The sequence below is a fragment of the Bombina bombina genome, chromosome 6 (genome assembly GCF_027579735.1).
Source record: "Bombina bombina isolate aBomBom1 chromosome 6, aBomBom1.pri, whole genome shotgun sequence".
NCBI classification, from domain to species: domain Eukaryota; kingdom Metazoa; phylum Chordata; class Amphibia; order Anura; family Bombinatoridae; genus Bombina; species Bombina bombina.
Genome location: NC_069504.1, coordinates 970,961,929 through 970,982,946, shown reverse-complemented (window position 1 = coordinate 970,982,946; position 21,018 = coordinate 970,961,929). Strand labels below are relative to the sequence as shown.

The 21,018-nt window shown below is 35.8% G+C and overlaps 1 protein-coding gene across 7 annotated transcripts in view; it reads right to left on the bottom strand.

Annotated features, from left to right (window-relative positions):
• Positions 1-21,018, bottom strand: part of PCDH1 (protocadherin 1) — a 282,736-nt gene that overhangs the window by 7,399 nt on the left and 254,319 nt on the right. Inside the window, exon 5 of one of the 7 annotated variants that reach the window (XM_053718627.1) lies at positions 4,231-4,363. The exons of the other annotated variants lie outside the window; for them this stretch is intronic. Within the exon in view, the coding sequence (XP_053574602.1) occupies positions 4,242-4,363 (122 nt within the window). The 3' untranslated portion in view covers positions 4,231-4,241. The remainder of the gene's footprint in view (positions 1-4,230; positions 4,364-21,018) is intronic. 7 annotated transcript variants of the gene reach the window in all.

Below are 21,018 nucleotides of genomic sequence, written 5' to 3'. Positions count from 1 at the left end.
CAAATGCATTTCAGTTTTAAATAGAAGCATTTCTGCAATGTACTTTAATTAGCCAAAATACTTTTATTATAAAGAAGTTATTACTGTTTTTCAGTGGCATACACACATATGCTATGGGTGCCCTGTGCACTAACATTCACACACCACACCCTCTCAGGGAGCTGGCAGTAGTGTGTAGTGCATCAGTGAAGACTTAAAGGGACTCTGAACCCAAATTTTTTCTTTCATGATTCAGATAGAGCATGTAATTGTAAGCAACTTTCTAATTTACTTCTATTATCAATATTTATTCATTCTCTTGCAATCTTTATTTGAAAAGAAGGCATCTCAGCTAAGGAGCCAGCAAATTGTGGGTTCAGAACCATGGACAGCACTTGTTTAAAGGTGCTGTCCAATCAGCAAGGACAACCCAGGTTGTTCACCTAAAATGGTCCGGCATCTAAACTTACATTCTTGCTTTTCAAATAAGCATACCAAGAAAATGAAGACAATTTGATAATAGAAGTAAATTAGAAAGTTGCTTAAAATTGCATGCTCTATCTGAATCACAAAATATTTTTTTTTGGCTACAGTGTCCCTTTAAGTTATGTCATACAAGCCACTGTTTACTCTTTGAAAAGGTGTGGGGTTTGAATGCTGGTGCACTTGGCACTTGCAGCATATGTGTGTATGCCACTGAAAAACAGTAACTCACTGGTTGTGAGTTGGACTTGGCACTAACTGATTTATGATTAAGCTACTCTAAAACGTACAAGATTTTTATCTCTTTTTTTTTTTTCCTTTTTTTGTTTTTGCTTGTTCACATTATAAATGTACTGAACTTAAGTAAAATCCCAGTGATGAAATAGAACTGTTTTATGTAACACTGTGGAAAGTCTTTGCAAGATACAGACGGAGGACCCTGACGTGCCATCAAAATGTCAAAACAAAACATTTAATTACTATTCTCGCTGAACAATAAACCTGCTGATTTGGGGATCCTCAAGGTTCACTATGTATTTGCCTTTGCCTGTTTGACAGATGGTGCTTACCCTCCCCTGAGTTATTAGCAGTCCCTACTCTCCCACCTCCTTTTCCACCAGGCATCTCTGAAACACATCTATCTTTTTCGGATGCTGATAAATGAAACATTGGCTAATGAGAGCTTAACACACAAAGTGAAATGAGCTTCTCTGTTAAATAGTGTCTTTTACCCCAAGCAATGAGAATCCAGGAGGTAAAAAATAAAATAATCCCAAGTGGTCTATAACAAGTTAAACCAAAAGAGCAAATGTTGCTTCCCTTTTGGGCCAGGTTGTGTGTAGAGGAGGCTGGCAGAATGCCCACAAGTGCTGTAGACTTAGAGAACAACCAAAGACTACAATAAAACCCTTGAAGTTTATTACTGTACATACAGTAATTATTTATTTTGTGATATTCTTTACCGCAAATTTCTGTTAATTTTATTATTTTTTATGGCTTGTAAGTGCATTATATTGCCGGCACCTTGCTGAATATATTTATGTGGCTATAATATGTAAAATAAGTTCTATACTTCTCCATAATATAAGGATCTTTATCCTCAATCAAATAAGTAATGATGTAAAATGTGTGGCATCTTGAAATCATGGTAAATTTATCTCATTCAAGGGACACCTAAAATCATCTACACAAATCTCATAGGCTACCACAAAACATTTTGATGTTTAAATACATTAAACGTGGTGAGAGTTTAGTAATGGGAGGGGCTTTGATCATTAAAAAGCAAAACAATTCTAGCTTCTTACCTTCCCCCAGTAAAGGGTTCACCAAAGAACTTACCCCTCCTTACTAGCTGACTGAGGGTTGTAGTGCATACCTGTGTGCTAATACAACCCCATACCTCCCAACATTTGTGGCTAGGTATTAAGGACTCAGGAGGTTGAAGGATGTCATTGTTATTTTTTGGACAGGGCCGTGTCGGGAGGGGTAGGATCACAGGTGGACAGTGTGCAAGATCTGGTTTGTCTGCATGTCTGATTGGTCTGTGGGTGGGGCTAGGGGAAATTCAGAAAATTGGTAAATCTGTTTCAGAGGGACAGCAGATCAGAGTTTAGAATTAGGGACTGTCCCTCTCAAATAACAATAGTTGGGAAGTCTGCAACATGAAGAAATCATGTAGGGGAGAAAGTACCCTTGTGCACAGCACTGTTACTCTTCATGATGCCACATGATGCGTATAATCTGCATCAGTACCAAGCAGTCTTTAATGAGTCAGGTATAATACACAACTGCACATGGAGTGACCATCAGTGACATAGAAACAAGTATAAATAACATACCATGTGCAATAGTAGGAGTTGTTTGAAAATGGGATAATGCCAGAAAATTCAGGACAGTTGGGACCTATGCAGTATAAAACTATTGTGCCAACATACAACATAATAGATTAACTTAACAATAAACTAAACATGTATTTGTATGTATTCTTTATGCACTAATTTAAAGTAGTCACAAATTCTACCCAAATGTGCATTAATTTTAAATGGTAAAAAAATATCTGGAGCAACCTAACTTTTAATTCAGTTGTGTTGTGTGTTAAAGAGACATTAACATACAAATATATATAACGCATATGAAACGGTAGCAGTTAAAAAGGTTGTCCCTGTTTTATGCTGACCAAAAAAAACAAACATTTAAATTAACTGGCTCATAAAAACAACACCTACAGCTTTATTGGTAGGCAAAGACATACCTCAACATGAATGAAAACAAATTAGCAAGATATCTTGTTTTCACTATTTCGTTTTTTTCTATTCAAAAAGACATTTTAAAATATCCTTAAACTGAAAGATAGATATCACTTCAACATCACCTATAAGCTTTTAAATACTCTTGCTGACGACTGCTTATGACTATATCAAAATAATGGCTCGCCATGCACACGATTCAGAGCACTATACAATAACTGTTGTGATTAAGATAAAGTCTGTTGAAAGGAAGTAGCAAAGCTGGAATCTTACAGGAAACAGCAGAAATATGTGAAGTGTTCCTTACATTGGCTGTAATTAGTGTTATTTTAATTCTTATCACCATAAGCAGTTTCTGCAACCAAACACACAAACATCTTCTTTTATAGTACAGCAAGCCCTAAATGTAGTGTTTTATTAATAAATATTTATTTGCAAACCATTAGAGAGACAGAAAACACAAACCATATAATGAAAAGATATCAAGTACCAGAAATTCTGGGGGGGGGGGGGGGGGGGGTGGAATGACAAACGTTCAAATACATGCTCCACATCGAGCGTGTGCCAAAATAATCATGATCATCAAATATCGACAATTAAAGTCACATATAGAAATAGCTCTGATAATATGCTTAATAATTCTCTTTTTTTTGTAACGATTATGAAATAATGACAAATTCCAGGAGCCAGGCAGTTGTGGTTGGGGTTCCTAAATCTCTTCTTCTGACTGCATTCATGGATAGATAGAGACTCTTGTTTGGCTTCTAAAAAAGGCGCCAAAGGGCTGCCCCCCTCAATGTTGTTTCTGGCTATTACATTTGTAATTTGTCAGCTCCTGGTTTAGAAATACTATGGGGAAACCATTAAAGAAAACCTAAGCAATTTGTGTACACTAGTGAACACACTACTACTGTCAGGAGTTTGACAGTATGGCATAAAAATGGTTAAAGGGACATTATAATACAAAAAATGATAGGCTCTAATTTCACATTCATTATATTAGTGGCCCTAGATAACGGTGTGTTAACCCCTGCAAAGGGCTTGCTACTCTTACACAGGGCTTCACACCTTTGTGAGAGTTAAACCTAGTTATGTATGTTCAGTAATGCAAAATTATTAATGTTCTAATAAATAAGAGCATGCCATGTTTATATCAGGATCACCCTTTAATTCTTACATTTTATGAAATGTCAACCAGTTTTATACCACAAAATATGTACAACCTAATTCAAGACAGTGTATCATCTTTTTATATAACAAACATATGCCTTTATTTGTTAAATTGAATAATAATAAAAGAGAAATGTTTTAATCTAGAGAGCATTTATCCAGCATTGCAGTCTCTCACTTGTTAACAATGAACATGGGAAGTGAATGGTACATGCTTACAATATCTTATATTCCATACTATTGCTAAACTACACTCAGTAGCTTGCATATCTCCTTCTCTAAAATCATCAAACACCCCCGTCCTCACTAAAACTGGAAAGTGAGAAAAAGAGAGGAACAGGAGGTCATTTACCAGAGTCCTTTCTACATCGCGGGTTGCAGAGTCGCCTGCCCTGCGGACTTTAGAACCTTATAATGAGGCAGACCGCAGCCTAATCTTGGCACATCCCGGGTTAGCGGACTATCGAAATGTTCACCGCTCTTCCCTGTGGCAGTGCACATGTATAAAAGAAAGAGAAAGATAAAGAAAGACAGTGCGGCCGTGAGACAGGCACAAGGAATGCATCACTATACACAGTGTTCCTCACAAACATTACTTCACAGTCGTCTCATAAAAGAGAAAAACGAACTAATAAAGTTTAGAATGTTTGTTAATGTAAAATAGTGGTTTGATAGATACTTTTTAGGGAATTATCCAACCTTATATAAATAAAATATATACTCATAATGAGACCTATTGTCTACCAAGATGCCTTCCTTAATTAAATTCTCAAAACCAAAAATTACCTGACAGTTTAGACCAGAGATTCTCAACAAGGATGTTGTGTCAAAGCTAATATCTGAGGAGTATCAGAATTAAAGGAACATAGTACTCAAAATATTTCTATCATCCACTATAATTGTGTTATTTGCTGATAGACACATCCTATTAGCTCATTGGCTGATAAGTACTTCCTGCTTATTGGCTGTAACATGAGTACTAGCATAGCATGTATCAGACAATGATCACTAGTAGACGTACACAACTAACTATTTCACTTTAAACTTAAGGTGATTTTACTTTCGATTCTTTCACCAGCAAAAAGAAAAAAAAAAATTAAAATATATATATATATATATATATATATATATATATATATAGACTCTAAGAGAGACTCTAAATAAGTGCACTCGCCAACCTCAACATAGACCAGGGTGCATGGCAGGATATTCAATCAAATTAGGGATAAGCACTCACTGGATTTAAGTACAATAACTATTTATTGGTAGTGACGTTTCGGGGCATTCACCCCTTCCTCAGGAAGGGGTGAATGCCCCGAAACGTCACTACCAATAAATAGTTATTGTACTTAAATCCAGTGAGTGCTTATCCCTAATTTGATTATATATATATATATATATATATATATATATATTCTGTTCTTATATATATATTCTGTTCTTTCATATGAATGACAGACACATTTGACTTCTATATCCCTTAAGGACGGAGGTAATAAATGAATCTCAAACTTTTTATTAAAAAAAAAAAAGTGTGTTGCTCAGTATATATATATATATATATATATATATATATATATATATATATATATATATATATATATATATATATATATATATATATATATATATATATATATATATATATATATATATATCTTGGGAGCTCATATAAAATGAGTTTGGTTTGTAACTGTAAAACACTTGCAAAAACAAACAGGTTGGCATGTAGAGGAAAATATGAAAATACCTTAAAGTTTTCTCAAAGGAAGAAGACAGAAAGGTCAGAAATCTGAAAAATTCTATTTCTTCTCAGTAAAAAATGCATTATTTATGGCATATTCTGATTAAATAGAATTTACTATAAAATAAATTTACTATGGAATCTACTTCACAGCCGAATACATTTTTGCCTGGTACTTTAGTCCAATCAGTTTGGGAAGGATCAGTTGGGTCCCTAGTATTAACACATTAACATTAGTGAATAATCTAAACACACGCAGGTCATTTAGGCCTTATATTTTAGTATACTACAAATATGGAGTATTAGTATTTAGTGAGCACTTATCAATACTGACAATACTTCTACAAGACAATCACATAATCAGTCTACTGTATTTGAAATTGTACCATGTGTAAAATATATCCCGATTTTTGTTTGTTTGTATCTGAGACCGGGAAGTTGGGCACTGGGTCAGGGGAACCCGTGGGTGGAGTCACAACTTTTGGATTGGGACAGAGGACTGTGGCCGAAACAGGGCATGAGGTGAACTAAGCTGGACTCTATGGGCAGAGTTGGCATTCCAGGAAGTGGCTATGGATCATTGAATAGGAAAAATTAAGGAAACAATTAGGAACTATGGAATAATGTTTTTGTTTTTTTAAATTTACCGACAATGATTTTATACTCTTTGAACAAATCTAACCACATTATCATAACACTTTTATATTTCAAATTGAGATAGCGAAGCTCCAATTTACAAATGGATTTGGAAAATAAGCTCCAGATACAAAAGTATCAATCTGGCAATGAGCTGTGCTTTCCTCATGATATGCATCTGATGAAACTACAGCACCTCCAGCAGGTCCAGTGTCATGCTAAGAAAAGGACTTTACTATATTCAAAGAGAAGAAGAATATTGATTGGACACTGGTTTATTTTCTTCACAGGGGCAAAACAATGTTATAAGTGAGAATTATGTTATGTTTTCACTGTATATTATAAATGTAAACACAATATGAATTACACCACATGCAAGTTATAAACTTGACAGGTATGTAACACAAATCTCCATTATAATTTTTTTACTAGCAGCGATGCTTAAAACTAGAATGTAATACAGCCCTAGCATGTGAATTGTAACATTTAAAATCTTCTGTTGGTCACAAGAAGTATGGAAAAGTCAATAAGTCTCTGCTGCAGTAAAAAGTCACATGAGCAGCCATTTTCTGTAACAGTGACCACATGTAAGGTAAAGATGAGCTGAGATGATTTGAAAGGGGTTTTGAATGGTGAAATCACAAACTGAAATAATATTTCATTTTTAATATCCTTTTGAAAAGTGACAATTTGTGTTTGCTACTATATAAATGTTCTTTATAAAAAATTAGAATATATATATATATATATACATACACACACACACATATACACACACACACGCACACACATATATATATATATATATATATATATATATATACACATATATATATACATATATATATATACATACACACACACACACACACACACACATATTATTATTATCATTTATTTGTATAGCACTGAATGAATATATATATATACATATATATATATATATATATACATACATATATATATACATATACATACACACACACACACACACACACACACACACATATTATTATTATCATTTATTTGTATAGCACTGAATGAATATATATATATATATATATATATATATATATATATATATATATATATATATATATATATATATATATATATATATATATATATATATATATATATATATATATATATATATATATATATATATATATATAAGCAATTCTCCAGAAAAGGATAAGCACAATCTTACATATATTCATACAGATGCCAGGGTGCACTTTAACTAACATTTACCGTCCCATCAAACAGGCACTCGCTGGTCTTCTTAAAAAGTAACTTATTTTAGTTCATCTTAAAAACTATATAACGTTTCGGTGTCTAACACCACCTTTGTCAAATGTCATATTAAAAAATCAAGCCTCCAGAAAACAAAATCCCAAAAAAGCACACCTATCACACTTCAAATTCACCTGCCTTATATGCACACAAGTTAGCATCCGTTAACGCCACCTTAATGTGACGTCATGACATCATCACGCTCTGTATCTGCGTGTTACGTCACAACCAATCGTGTTATCCCTTGTAACCATGGTGACATACACAAAACGTCTGTTACCATGCGTATGTTATTTTTGTAAAGCATAACGTTATTCACATTAATCGCCTGTTATACAAATGTGGCGAAAAAGCACAGGGCGTCGGCAGACACCATGTACCCATTGGCCATCATAAATATCATGTTATACAAGGTGCCAGTCGCATTTGGCTAACAGACTAATACGGATCAACGTGTGTTGCACAATTTAAAAACAATCCCCATATACACACACATTTTAATTATCTGCATCTGTACATAACCCCCATCAGGAGATAGAGAAGGAAAATTACAAAGAAACTAAGCAGAGGACCTAATATCATACATAATTGCACCATATAGTACTACCCCCTTCATGCCACTTGGAGTATATGTAGAAACCCTTGGGTACCCACTAGGACGATCATCCTTACGGATACACTTTGGGTAATGGTTTTCAAAGTTGTGGCGTTTCAGTCCCATTGTACTTATTTGGTATAGAATGGTCCAAAGTCAAGGACAATGTTCAGTCCCCTTGGTATCAGGGTGTCCAATGTGTGAATCCACTTAGTTTCAACCTGTAGCAACTTTTTCACCCTATTACCACCCCTTGTTAGTGGGGGTACATGGTCGATCAACATCGATCTCAGGCTAGATAAACTGTGATTGCAACTAGCAAAGTGGCGTACCACTGGCTGTTCTGAGTCCCCTTTTTTGAGTGCTTCCCGGATTGCACAGCGGTGGTTGGCCATCCTGTCCCTGAAGCTCGTAACCGTCTTACCGACGTAAACCAGAGAACATGGGCAAATTAACATATATAGAACATATGTGCTCATGCATGTCAATCTGTGCCGGACGGTATACCGTCTGTTGGTATAAGGATGCTGGAACGTCTGGCCTCTCATCATGCTATTGCATGTAATGCAACTTCCACATGTGAAGCATCCATTTTTCGATATCTTCAGTCAGGTATCCTTCTGGTAACAGTTAATTGGATCTGTTTTTACCAATATGTCCCTCAGGTTCTCTGCCCTGCGGTAGACCATTATAGGAGGCTTCATCTTATGAAAAGGAAGTGATGGATCCGTTTCTAAGAGTGACCAAATGTTAATTTGCCCATGTTCTCTGGTTTAAGTCGGTAAGACGGTGACAAGCTTCAGGGACAGGGACCGCTGTGCAATCCGGGAAGCACTCTAAAAAGGGGACTCAGAACAGCCAGTGGTACGCCACTTTGCTAGTTGTAATCACAGTTTATCTAGCCTGAGATCAATGTTGATAAACCATGTACCCCCACTAACAAGGGGTGGTAATAGGGCGAAAAAGTTGCTACAGGTTGAAACTAAGTGGATTCACACATTGGACACCCTGATACCAAGGGGACTGAACACTGTCTTTGACTTCAGACCATTCTATACCAAATAAGTACGATGGGACTGAAACGCCACAACTTTGAAAAACATTACCCAAAGTTTATCCATAAGGATGATCGTCCTAGTGAGTAACCACGGGTTTCTACATATACTACAAGTGGCATGAAGGGGGTAGTACTATATGGTGCAATTATGTATGATATTAGGTCCTCTGCTTGGTTTCTTTGTAATTTTCCTTCTCTATCTCCTGATGGGGGTTATGTACAGACGCAGATAATTAAAATGTGTATATATGGGGATTGTTTTTAAATTGTGCAACACACGTTGATCCGTATTAGTCTATTAGCCAAATGCGACTGGCACCTTGTATAACATGATGGTTATGGAGATATTTATGATGGCCAATGGGTACATGGTGTCTGCCGACTCCCTGTGCTTTTTCACCACATTTTTATAACAGTCGATTAATGTGAACGTTATGCTTTACAAAAATGACATACACATGGTAACAGACGTTTTGTGTATCTGTCACCATGGTTACAAGGGATAACACGATTGGTTGTGACGTAACACGCAGATACGGAGCGTGATGACATCATGATGTCACATTAAGGTGGCGTTAACGGATGCTAACTTGTGAGCATATAAGGCAGATGAATTTGAAGTCTGATAGGTGTGCTTTATTGGGATTGTGTTTTCTGGAGGCTTGATTTTTTTAATATGACATTTGACAAAGGTGGTGTTAGACACTGAAACGTTATGTCGTTTTTATGATGAACTAAAATAAAAGTTACTTTTTAAGAAGACCAGCGAGTGCCTTTTTGATGGGACGGTGTATATATATATATATATATATATATATATATATATATATATATAAACACAAACATATAGGATTACTGAGAACAGTCTTGACAAAGGTCCCTGCGAGGACCGAAACTTTGACTGAACCTATGAACTAATAAAATCTTTATGCTTATTAAGACCTGTGAGTGCCTCTTCTTTTGAGAAGTTTCTACCTACCTACCATAGAGTGCACCCAGGCAATACCACTAACAGTGAGTGCTTGGATCCCACAACTAGCTAAAATATATATATATATATATATATATATATATATATATATATATATATATATATATATAATCCTACAGAAGAAAGCGCACTCCAAAGGACTTGTACAAGAATCCACCTTTAATATGTGAACGTTTTCGAGCTTAACAAGCTCATTCTCAGACAAACAAAATATCAAGTTGATTTTGTTTGTCTGAGGACGAGCTTGTTAAGCTCGAAAACATTCACATATTAAAGGTTGATTCTTGTACAAGTCCTTTGGAGTGCGCTTTCTTCTGCAGGATTGGATATTATGTTTGCTGCACCCAAGGCTGTATTGCAGAGGTTTGGAGTGCACTTTGTCCAATATTATATATATATATATACACATATACATACATATACATATATATATATATATATACACATATACATACATACACATATATACACATACACATATATACATATACACATATATACACATACACATATATATATACATACACATATATATATATATATATATATATATATATATATATATATATATATACACACACACATATATATATACACACACACATATATATATATACACATATATATATATATACACATATATATATATACACACACATATATATATACACATATATATATATACACATATATATATATATACACATATATATATATACACATATATATATATACACATATATATATATACACACACATATATATATATATATATATATATATATATATACATACACACACATACATATATATACATATACACACACAAGCTACCTCCTACATACTCTATATAAACACATCGAGGGAAAAATACACAAATAAAAAATGGTTATAAAAAGAAAAAAAGAAAATGGCGGAGCAAGAGAATGGATCTGGTACCATCAAAGAAGGAACGCACAACACAACTCATTCCCAGAGGCTTTTTGCTTCAGTATAATTATATGCTTACTGATTCCAGCGCAGGGATTTCTGAGACCCCACACAATTATACTTGCTGAAATAACAGGGTTGTGGAGGAAAAGTATCATGCATTATATTTTCCATGAAGCTGCACGTGCATTGCACAGTCAGTAGGGAATCAGCTGTACAGATTCAACCTGCACTGTGCTGAAAATCTGTAGAACAGCAAAATAAAGAATGGGCACATAAGCTGTGTTCTCAGATCAGAAGATGTAAATTTAGTTAAAATATCCTCTTTGGGGTAATGCATAAGGAGCATGTAGCCATTTACTTTGTGTGCATCTAAAACTCCATTATGAACAGCATTCAGATTTCCCACTGCTACTTAAAGGGACATGAAGCTTAAAGGGCCATTATAATAATAATAATAAAAATCACATTCTCTAATCCATTAGATCATTGGTCCCCAACCCAAGTGACCTCAATTCATTGTTGGCAGTGGGATATATCTCTCACTCTCCCCACAACCCACTATATATATATATATATATATATATATATATATATATATATATATATATATATATATATATATATATATATAAAAATATATATATAAAAATATATATATAAAAATATATAAAACTAATGTTCCTCTCCATTAGTATAGCAGATGCTGTTCTAACCAGCAAGTATCAGTCAGACAAACCAATAATGCAGTATTTATTTCAAATTTAAACTTAAAGGGTCATAATAGTCTTAAAATTACATGCTGTAACAAATTAACGGCTAGATTTAGAGTTTTGCCGGAAACGAACCGCGTAGCTAATGCTGGCTTTTTGCTGGCCGCACCTTTAAAATAACTCTGGTATTGAGAGTCCATAGAATGTCAGCGTTAGGCTCCAAAAAAGGAGCGTAGAGCATATTTAACGCAACTGCAACTCTCGATACCAGAGTTGCTTACGGACGCGGCCAGCCTCAAAAACGTGCTCGTGCACGATTCCCCCATAGGAAACAATGGGGCTGTTTGAGCTGAAAAAAAACCTAACACCTGCAAAAAAGCCGCGTTCAGCTCCTAACGCAGCCCCATTGTTTGCTATGGGGAAACACTTCCTACGTCTGCACCTAACACTCTAACATGTACCCCGAGTCTAAAAAGCCCTAACCTTACACTTATTAACCCCTAATCTGCCGCCCCCGCTATCGCTGACCCCTGCATATTATTATTAACCCCTAATCTTCCGCTCCGTAAACAGCCGCTACTTACATTATCCCTATGTACCCCTAATCTGCTGCCCTAACATCGCCGACCCCTATATTATATTTATTAACCCCTAATCTGCCCCCACAACGTCGCCTCCACCTGCCTACACTTATTAACCCCTAATCTGCCGACCGGACTGCACCGCTATTATTATAAAGTTATTAACCCCTAATCCGCCTCACTAACCCTATAATAAATAGTATTAACCCCTAATCTGCCCTCCCTAACATCGCCGACACCTAACTTCAATTATTAACCCCTAATCTGCCGACTGGAGCTCACCGCTATTCTAATAAATGTATTAACCCCTAAAGCTAAGTCTAACCCTAACACTAACACTCCCCTAAGTTATATATAATTTACATCTAACGAAATTAATTAACTCTTATTAAATAAATTATTCCTATTTAAAGATACTTACCTGTAAAATAAACCCTAATATAGCTACAATATAAATTATGTAAGAAATATAAAGGAAGGATCAGCGCTCAGTTGTTCCACCAAAAGATAGGTAAGATTTTTACTGAGAAAGTGTAAATAGATTTCTGCACCTAACTGTGAGGTATATACAGGTGAGATGTATATGTTCCCTGTAAATCAAAAGCAAAAACAAGAGGGCGACCCCTAGTGCAGATCAATGATGAACCAGTAGTGGAAATCTGTTAGTGCTAATGAATGGATACTCACAGTATGGATTGCACCCTGTAGTGCAAATGTAGCATACTAGGAATATTATAGTGTCCTAGTGCACAAATCAACCCCAAAACGGCACTGTCGTGATGTCAAATGAACTTCAAATGTATGAGATGGACGTCAGGATGATAGAAAAGAAAAAGAGAACTCCAGTATCGATATAAAAATATTTAATTAAAAAGATAAAAATGAACATACACAGATCTACAATGACATCTGTTGTAAAATTGCTACGCGTTTCTAAGCGTTAACCACGCTTTTTCCTCAGGCAAATGATACTGAATGTACTGGAGTCTCTTACATATATACCCCTGTATAGGCTTGATGAAATCAGCTGTAGCTTATTAAGACAGGTGCTGCATAAATTAGCTCCCTTGATAGTCTAACCGTATGTTTAAAGAAAATACCAGTGTTAAAATACAATGTGTATAACCAAATATCTAATACAATAATACCCAATAGTCCTTCTGAACATATATAAACTGAAATAAAAACACATGCAAATACCTCGAGCTTAGGGCTTTATGAGTTGTACAGAATATTTGAAAACCGTATTTGTAATAATCGTCATATTATGTAAACATGTATATGCAAATGACTATACAAATGATGTAGTCATTGTATTTGATTTTAGAGCTATCAAGGGAGTTCTGTATAACATAATATATCATACACTCTTCATAGGTCTTAAAATTCCCTTACAACCCCCCCTCCCCAAACTTTCCCCCCCCCCCCACGTATTCAAGCGCTACACATACTAATTCTCATTAGTTTAGTTATATCCTATAATCTGTTCATATAGAAACGATAGAACATTCCTCCAACTCCTTTAGCAAAGGCACTCGCAAGTGAAAAAAAGGAGAGAAAGAAAAATATGTTTTTATACAGGCTCAAACACTAATTGGGCAGCCGGCCACTAGAACTTAATTTTAATTTTAACAAATCACTATAGCAACCCAAAAGAATCATGAATATGGTTACATGTATCACTCACACTTGTCTGAAAAAACATGAGTGAGTCTCTATCAGCAATATATACAACAAGCGCTTTTTAGAATGTTTTATTTCATTTCCGTTTTTACTTATAAGTCTTAGGGTACATTTCGAGGGAATAATATAAAAAAAAAAATTTCCCTTTCTCAACCCGGTTCAAAAATACACTTCTATTTACCAACTAAGTTCGAACATAGAAGGAATCCATATATACAAAAATCGTTTCCAAGACAACACGTGTGTCTCTGTCACTCTGCAGCCGCAAACGCTATGACGTACAACGTCCGACGGAACTAAGACACCCACTCAAAGCCCTTTAAATCTCAGCCACTTCTGTAAACAAGCCACAAACTTCCTCTGACGAAGAAGCATTTTCCACGCTTCGAAACGCGTAAGGATTACATTATTTGAGTGTGGCTTTGTTCTTTGTTTCCGAAGCGGCTGACATCTGCACAGTGACTCACAGCGGTCCCTGACGATACCCATACGGCTCGTCCACTTGACCGTCACTAGCGGCACATTTTGAGTGCTATTTCTCCACTATATATATACATCACTAGTTGGAGTTCTGATACTTTGCATTTTATGCTTACCTATACACACACATAATCAGCGCGATACACACCAAGCCACAGATTAGGCTATCGAAGTGGCAAACACTGACCTGCCTACTTATTTATTGCTTTTCCAGAAAGGTCCTGACGGAACAGCTGCCTTAACTAACTGAACATAGCAGGCACTGATACCTTTCATTAATTCTGGTTTAACACTTCCAGTTATCCGTGCTAACGCAGTATAGGTCAGTGTCGTAAATCTGAGGGATAGTCTCTATATAGTCTTTTTATTGTATAGCTGAGACTGCAGCTGCTGTAATCCCATCAGCGACAGGCCCCATCAACTTCCAGTATCCTATTCTACCATTATTGTCTCAACTCGAACAGTCCACACTGAGTGAAGTGTAAACCACCACCAAGTGAACTGTAACGATACCTGGCATAGGTACATTTTTGGATCCTATAAAGACACCATTTAAAAAGAGTGTACCATAGGTATTTACACAGCAACATCACGAACTCATAGAAATATCGGTCCACAGCAACATCTGTGTAAGGTGTATAAAAATATATTTACAAGTCCTTACTTACCTCATAAGGATTGAGGTTGTTGAATGTGAGTGCATTTCTTATCCCAGTCTTGAATGTAATAAATTTTTATTTATACAGTATCACGCTATGTGCTCTTTCTTTTTCTTTGCTATATCCCATTAAATACGGTGAGAGCCAAGATCCAGACTGAACCACCATACTACGAGGAGATACCAAGCCAGTGATATAAAAGACAAGGAAGCTCCTAGATTGAAAGCACCATACACAAGTCGGCACGAATGTAAAGACCTGGATCTCTTCACACACAGGAGGAAAATCCAAGACTGACCGGAGAGAATTTAAACAGACGCGCTGACATTACCTCATAAGATTGAGGTACCCTCTGGTAAGGGTATACTACTTATCCCCCAGCACCATTGTTGCAATTGTTGTCATTGATTTCTACCTATTATTATCAATTCATTGCACTACAATATTTGTACTTTTATATTTACCGGACTTTGTCCTAAATCGGTTCATGTAGAACCAGTGGGAAAGATAGGACAATTGTCTATCACATCTGAGAGACATTCATTATATTTGACATAGTAACATTGTATTCATATCCTACGTGTTTGTAGCGCTGAACTTCTTTCGATATTTCGCTTGTATTTTATTTTTACAATATAAATTATAATTATATTATAGCTATTTTTGGATTAATATTTATTTTACAGGTAACTTTGTATTTATTTTAACCAGGTACAATAGCTATTAAATAGTTAAGAACTATTTAATAGCTAAAATAGTTAAAATAATTACAAATTTACCTGTAAAATAAATCCTAACCTAAGTTACAATTAAACCTAACACTACACTATCAATAAATTAATTAAATAAAATACCTATAATTATCTACAATTAAACCTAACACTACACTATCAATAAATAAATTAAATACAATTCCTACAAATAAATACAATGAAATAAACTAACTAAAGTACAAAAAATAAAAAAGAACTAAGTTACAAAAAATAAAAAAATAATATAGAATCCTATCAGCCAATCGGAATTCGAGGGACGCCATCTTGGATGACGTCATTTAAAGGAACCGTCATTCGTCTTCAGTCGTCGGCCAGGATGGATGTTCCGCGTCGGAGGTCTTCAGGATGCTGCCGCTCCACTCCGGATGGATGACGATAGAAGATGCCTCTTGGATGAAGACTTCAATCGGATGGAAGACCTCTTCTGCCCCGCTTGGATGAAGACTTCTACCGGATGGAGGACCTCTTCTTGCTCCGCTTGGATGAAGAATTTGGCTCGGCTGGGTGAAGACGACTCAAGGTAGGGAGATCTTCAGGGGCTTAGTGTTAGGTTTATTTAAGGGGGGTTTGGGTTAGATTAGGGGTATGTGGGTGGTGGGTTGTAATGTTGGGGGGGGTATTGTATGTTTTTTTTTTTACAGGCAAAAGAGCTGAACTTCTTGGGGCATGCCCCGCAAAGGGCCCTGTTCAGGGCTGGTAAGGTCAAAGAGCTTTGAACTTTAGTAATTTAGAATAAGGTAGGGCATTTTTTTATTTTGGGGGGCTTTGTTATTTTATTAGGGGGCTTAGAGTAGGTATAATAATAGTTTAAAATTGTTGTAATATATTTCTAATGTTTGTAAATATTTTTTTATTTTTTGTAACTTAGTTCTTTTTTATTTTTTGTACTTTAGCTAGTTTATTTCATTGAATTTATTTGTAGGAATTGTATTTAATTTATTTATTGATAGTGTAGTGTTAGGTTTAATTGTAACTTAGGTTAGGATTTATTTTACAGGTAAATTTGTAATTATTTTAACTATTTTAGCTATTAAATAGTTCTTAACTATTTAATAGCTATTGTACCTGGTTAAAATAATTACAAAGTTACCTGTAAAATAAATATTAATCCTAAAATAGCTATAATATAATTATAATTTATATTGTAGCTATATTAGGGTTTATTTTACAGGTAAGTATTTATCTTTAAATAGGAATAATTTATTTAATAAGAGTTAATTAATTTCGTTAGATGTAAATTATATATAACTTAGGGGGGTGTTAGTGTTAGGGTTAGACTTAGCTTTAGGGGTTAATACATTTATTAGAATAGCGGTGAGCTCCAGTCGGCAGATTAGGGGTTAATAATTGAAGTTAGGTGTCGGCGATGTTAGGGAGGGCAGATTAGGGGTTAATACTATTTATTATAGGGTTAGTGAGGCGGATTAGGGGTTAATAAGTGTAGGCAGGTGGAGGCGACGTTGAGGGGGGCAGATTAGGGGTTAATAAATATAATATAGGGGTCGGCGGTGTTAGGGGCAGCAGATTAGGGGTATATAGCTATAATGTAGGTGGCGGCTCTTTGCGGTCGGCAGATTAGGGGTTAATTATTGTAGGTAGCTGGCTGCGACGTTGTGGGGGGCAGGTTAGGGGTTAATAAATATAATATAGGGGTCGGCGGTGTTAGGGGCAGCAGATTAGGGGTACATAAGGATAACGTAGGTGGCGGTCGGCAGATTAGGGGTTAAAAAAATTTAATCGAGTGGCGGCGATGTGGGGGGGTCTTGGTTTAGGGGTACATAGGTAGTTTATGGGTGTTCGTGTACTTTAGAGTACAGTAGTTAAGAGCTTTATGAACCGGCGTTAGCCCAGAAAGCTCTTAACTGACTTTTTTCTGCGGCTGGAGTTTTGTCGTTAGAATTCTAACGCTCACTTCAGACATGACTCTAAATACCGGAGTTAGAAAAATCCCATTGAAAAGATAGGATACGCAATTGACGTAAGGGGATCTGTGGTATGGAAAAGTCGCGGCTGAAAAGTGAGCGTTAGACCCTTTTTTGAGTGACTACAAATACCGGCGGTAGCCTAAAACCAGCGTTAGGAGCCTCTAACGCTGGTTTTCACGGCTACCGCCAAACTCCAAATCTAGGCCTAAGAGAATGTAACTTTACCACTATTGACCCCCACAAATGGGGTTAAACACACAGGAGAAGTACAACTTTGGACCCGCAGAGCACTGGTATCGTGCAGAAACTGGCACTGACCCAATCAGCAGCACTAGTTACACAGCTGAATCATGTGACTAGCGCAGCTGATTGGATCAACAGCGGTTCTCGCTCAATACCAGCAGTGTTCTGTGGGCCCCAAGCTGTACTTCTACTTTGTGTTTAACACCTTTGCGGGGTTAAAAGTCTTAAAATGATATGGTCTAATGAATTAGAGCATGCTAATTTTCCCCTAGTATGCCCCTTTAATTTTAAAGGGACATCCCGGTCAAAATGTAAATGCACATAGATAAATTGGATCTTTGTATAGAAAAATATTTGCAATATACATGTATTTTTTTAGGCAAAAATGTGTCTGCAATGTGAAAATTCTGCTTTTATATATGGGTGATACAAATCTGTTAAGTATGTTACTTTAAAAGCTTGTGCATTAAATGTATTAAGTTATACTTTTAAACTACATTATTGATATTGAAACATTTGTAAAAGTATTGATTCTAAAGCAGCATTGTAGCAACTGCCAGTTTAATGATAAACAAGTCATTTGTGTCCCGTCACAAACTGGGAAGGTGTATCAAATTGTCTCTCTATTGTATGATACACATGCAGCAGAAGCGTAAAGAGAGATTCTTATCTACAGTCTTACAAATGAAGGAGACTCGGGGAGAAAGAGGACATCTTTGGACATGAAGACAGAATGATAAAAGAGATAGCTACATAGAGACATCAGTAGGGGATCGCTAACCTTACACAGTCGAAGAGATGCATGTTGCATTGCAATACGAAACAGCTCTCAAGGAGGTGGAAAATGTAAGAACTACATGCTCCTTGACTTGTTAATACAATTAGAGTTTAGTATTAGATAGAAATGGGTTATAAAAGATCAGAAAAATCTACTCTATATTTAGAGCTTTACAGAATCCCCTTGCCCATCTTCAAAAGCTTATTAGAATTAGGCTCATATACAAAATAGATTGTTAAAACCTAATAGAACCATGTTTATCCCATTATACACTGTATCACAAGTTACCAAATTGTATGCTTTATCGGAATCATGAAATCATTTTTTGGGGTTTCATGTCCCTTTTAAAGGATAGAAAACAAACTTAAAATGTGCATGACTGCATTTATATTTGAAATAGAAACATTTTTGCAATCAAATTCCATTAGCAGAAATGGTTCTAGTAAAAGTTATTACAGTTCAGTGGCATACTCGCATATGCTGTGAGTGCACTGTGCATTCAAACACCAAACCTTTTCAGAGAGCCAGCAGTGGCTTGAGCGAATTAAAGGGCTAATTTATCAATGTCTGTCCAACATGATACGCTGTAGAGTATCATGTCTGACAAACTTCGCTGAATGCTGAAAGAATATGCTGTCGGCATTTAACATTTCACAAGCAGTTCTCCAGAACTGCTTGCGTAATGCCGTCCCCTGCAGATTCACGGCCAATCGACCGCTAGCAGGGGTGTCAATCAGCCCGATCATGTAGGATCGGGTGGATTGCAGACCGCAGCCTCAGAGGCGACACACCGGTTATGTAGCAGGGGAAGGCTCGTACGGAAACAGTGTCATCAAGCTCCATTCAGTGCTTGACAATTCTGCCCCTAAGTCTTCACTGACGTAAAACACACCACCGCCAGCTCTCTGAGTATGCATGTGTTAGAACCTTGATCCTCCAGTCACACGTGGCATATGTGTATATGCTTCTGAAACAGTACTAACTTTTACTAGAAGCATTTTTGCTAAAAGTAGTATATTGCAAAAATGCTTCTTTTTAAAACTGAAATGCATTCAGTCATGACCTTTCTATCCCTATAATTTGATTGTCTAAATGGGATTTTGAGTATTTGACTATATCTCTCACCTTAAACTCGGACTTGACTTGTTATAACTGGGACTTATATAAAAAGTGGAGTTCTACATTATGTTTTCTGTGTCTTAAAAATTATAATCTTCCCAAACCTAACTTTTTTAAAATTCATCTTTTCAGGGCAGCACATGACTGTTTTGAACACACGATTCTTAATGATAATACTTAGTTTTCACAAACTTGTCTATTAATCCAGTGTACTACCCACCCTCAGACAGGCCGCTTCCAATTGATTTTAAGGTTTTGACTAGTTCCTTCACTGTACTCATATTTCTGTCTCTAGAATTGAAGGCATTTCTGCAAAATAATATAATGTGATCCAGCACCATGCTACCTGTCGTCCCTTTATACATAGCTGAAATATTAAAGTAATTCAAGAATACCTGAGATGTGCACAACAATAACACTATTATACTCACACAATAAAGCGCACAATAGCCTTTAAGATGTTCATTACAGTTCTTAGATTGCAAAATCTATTTTTCTACATACAAAGAAGCAATAGGCCTTTCTGTTATGCAGTAACCTACTATTAAGTTATTTACACACTGGAACTACATGTCCCAGTATCCCACAAGAGGAAGTATCACAATTAGTGCCCTGCTACACACACACACATATATATACTGTGGAGTCTATGGATTTTAAATACATGAATTAAAGGTGATGTTTTAAATTTGCTTTGAAAATCCGGTGAGTGCTGTGTCTATCTCTATATTATTTTCTACATATTCTATTACTATATATATATATATATATATACATATATATATACATACATATATACATATATATATACACATATATATATATATATATATATATATATATGCGCATTGGAACCCTTTGCAGTTAAAGGGACAGTCTAGTCAAATATAAACTTTCATGATTCAGATAGGGCATGTAATTATACAACTTTCCAATT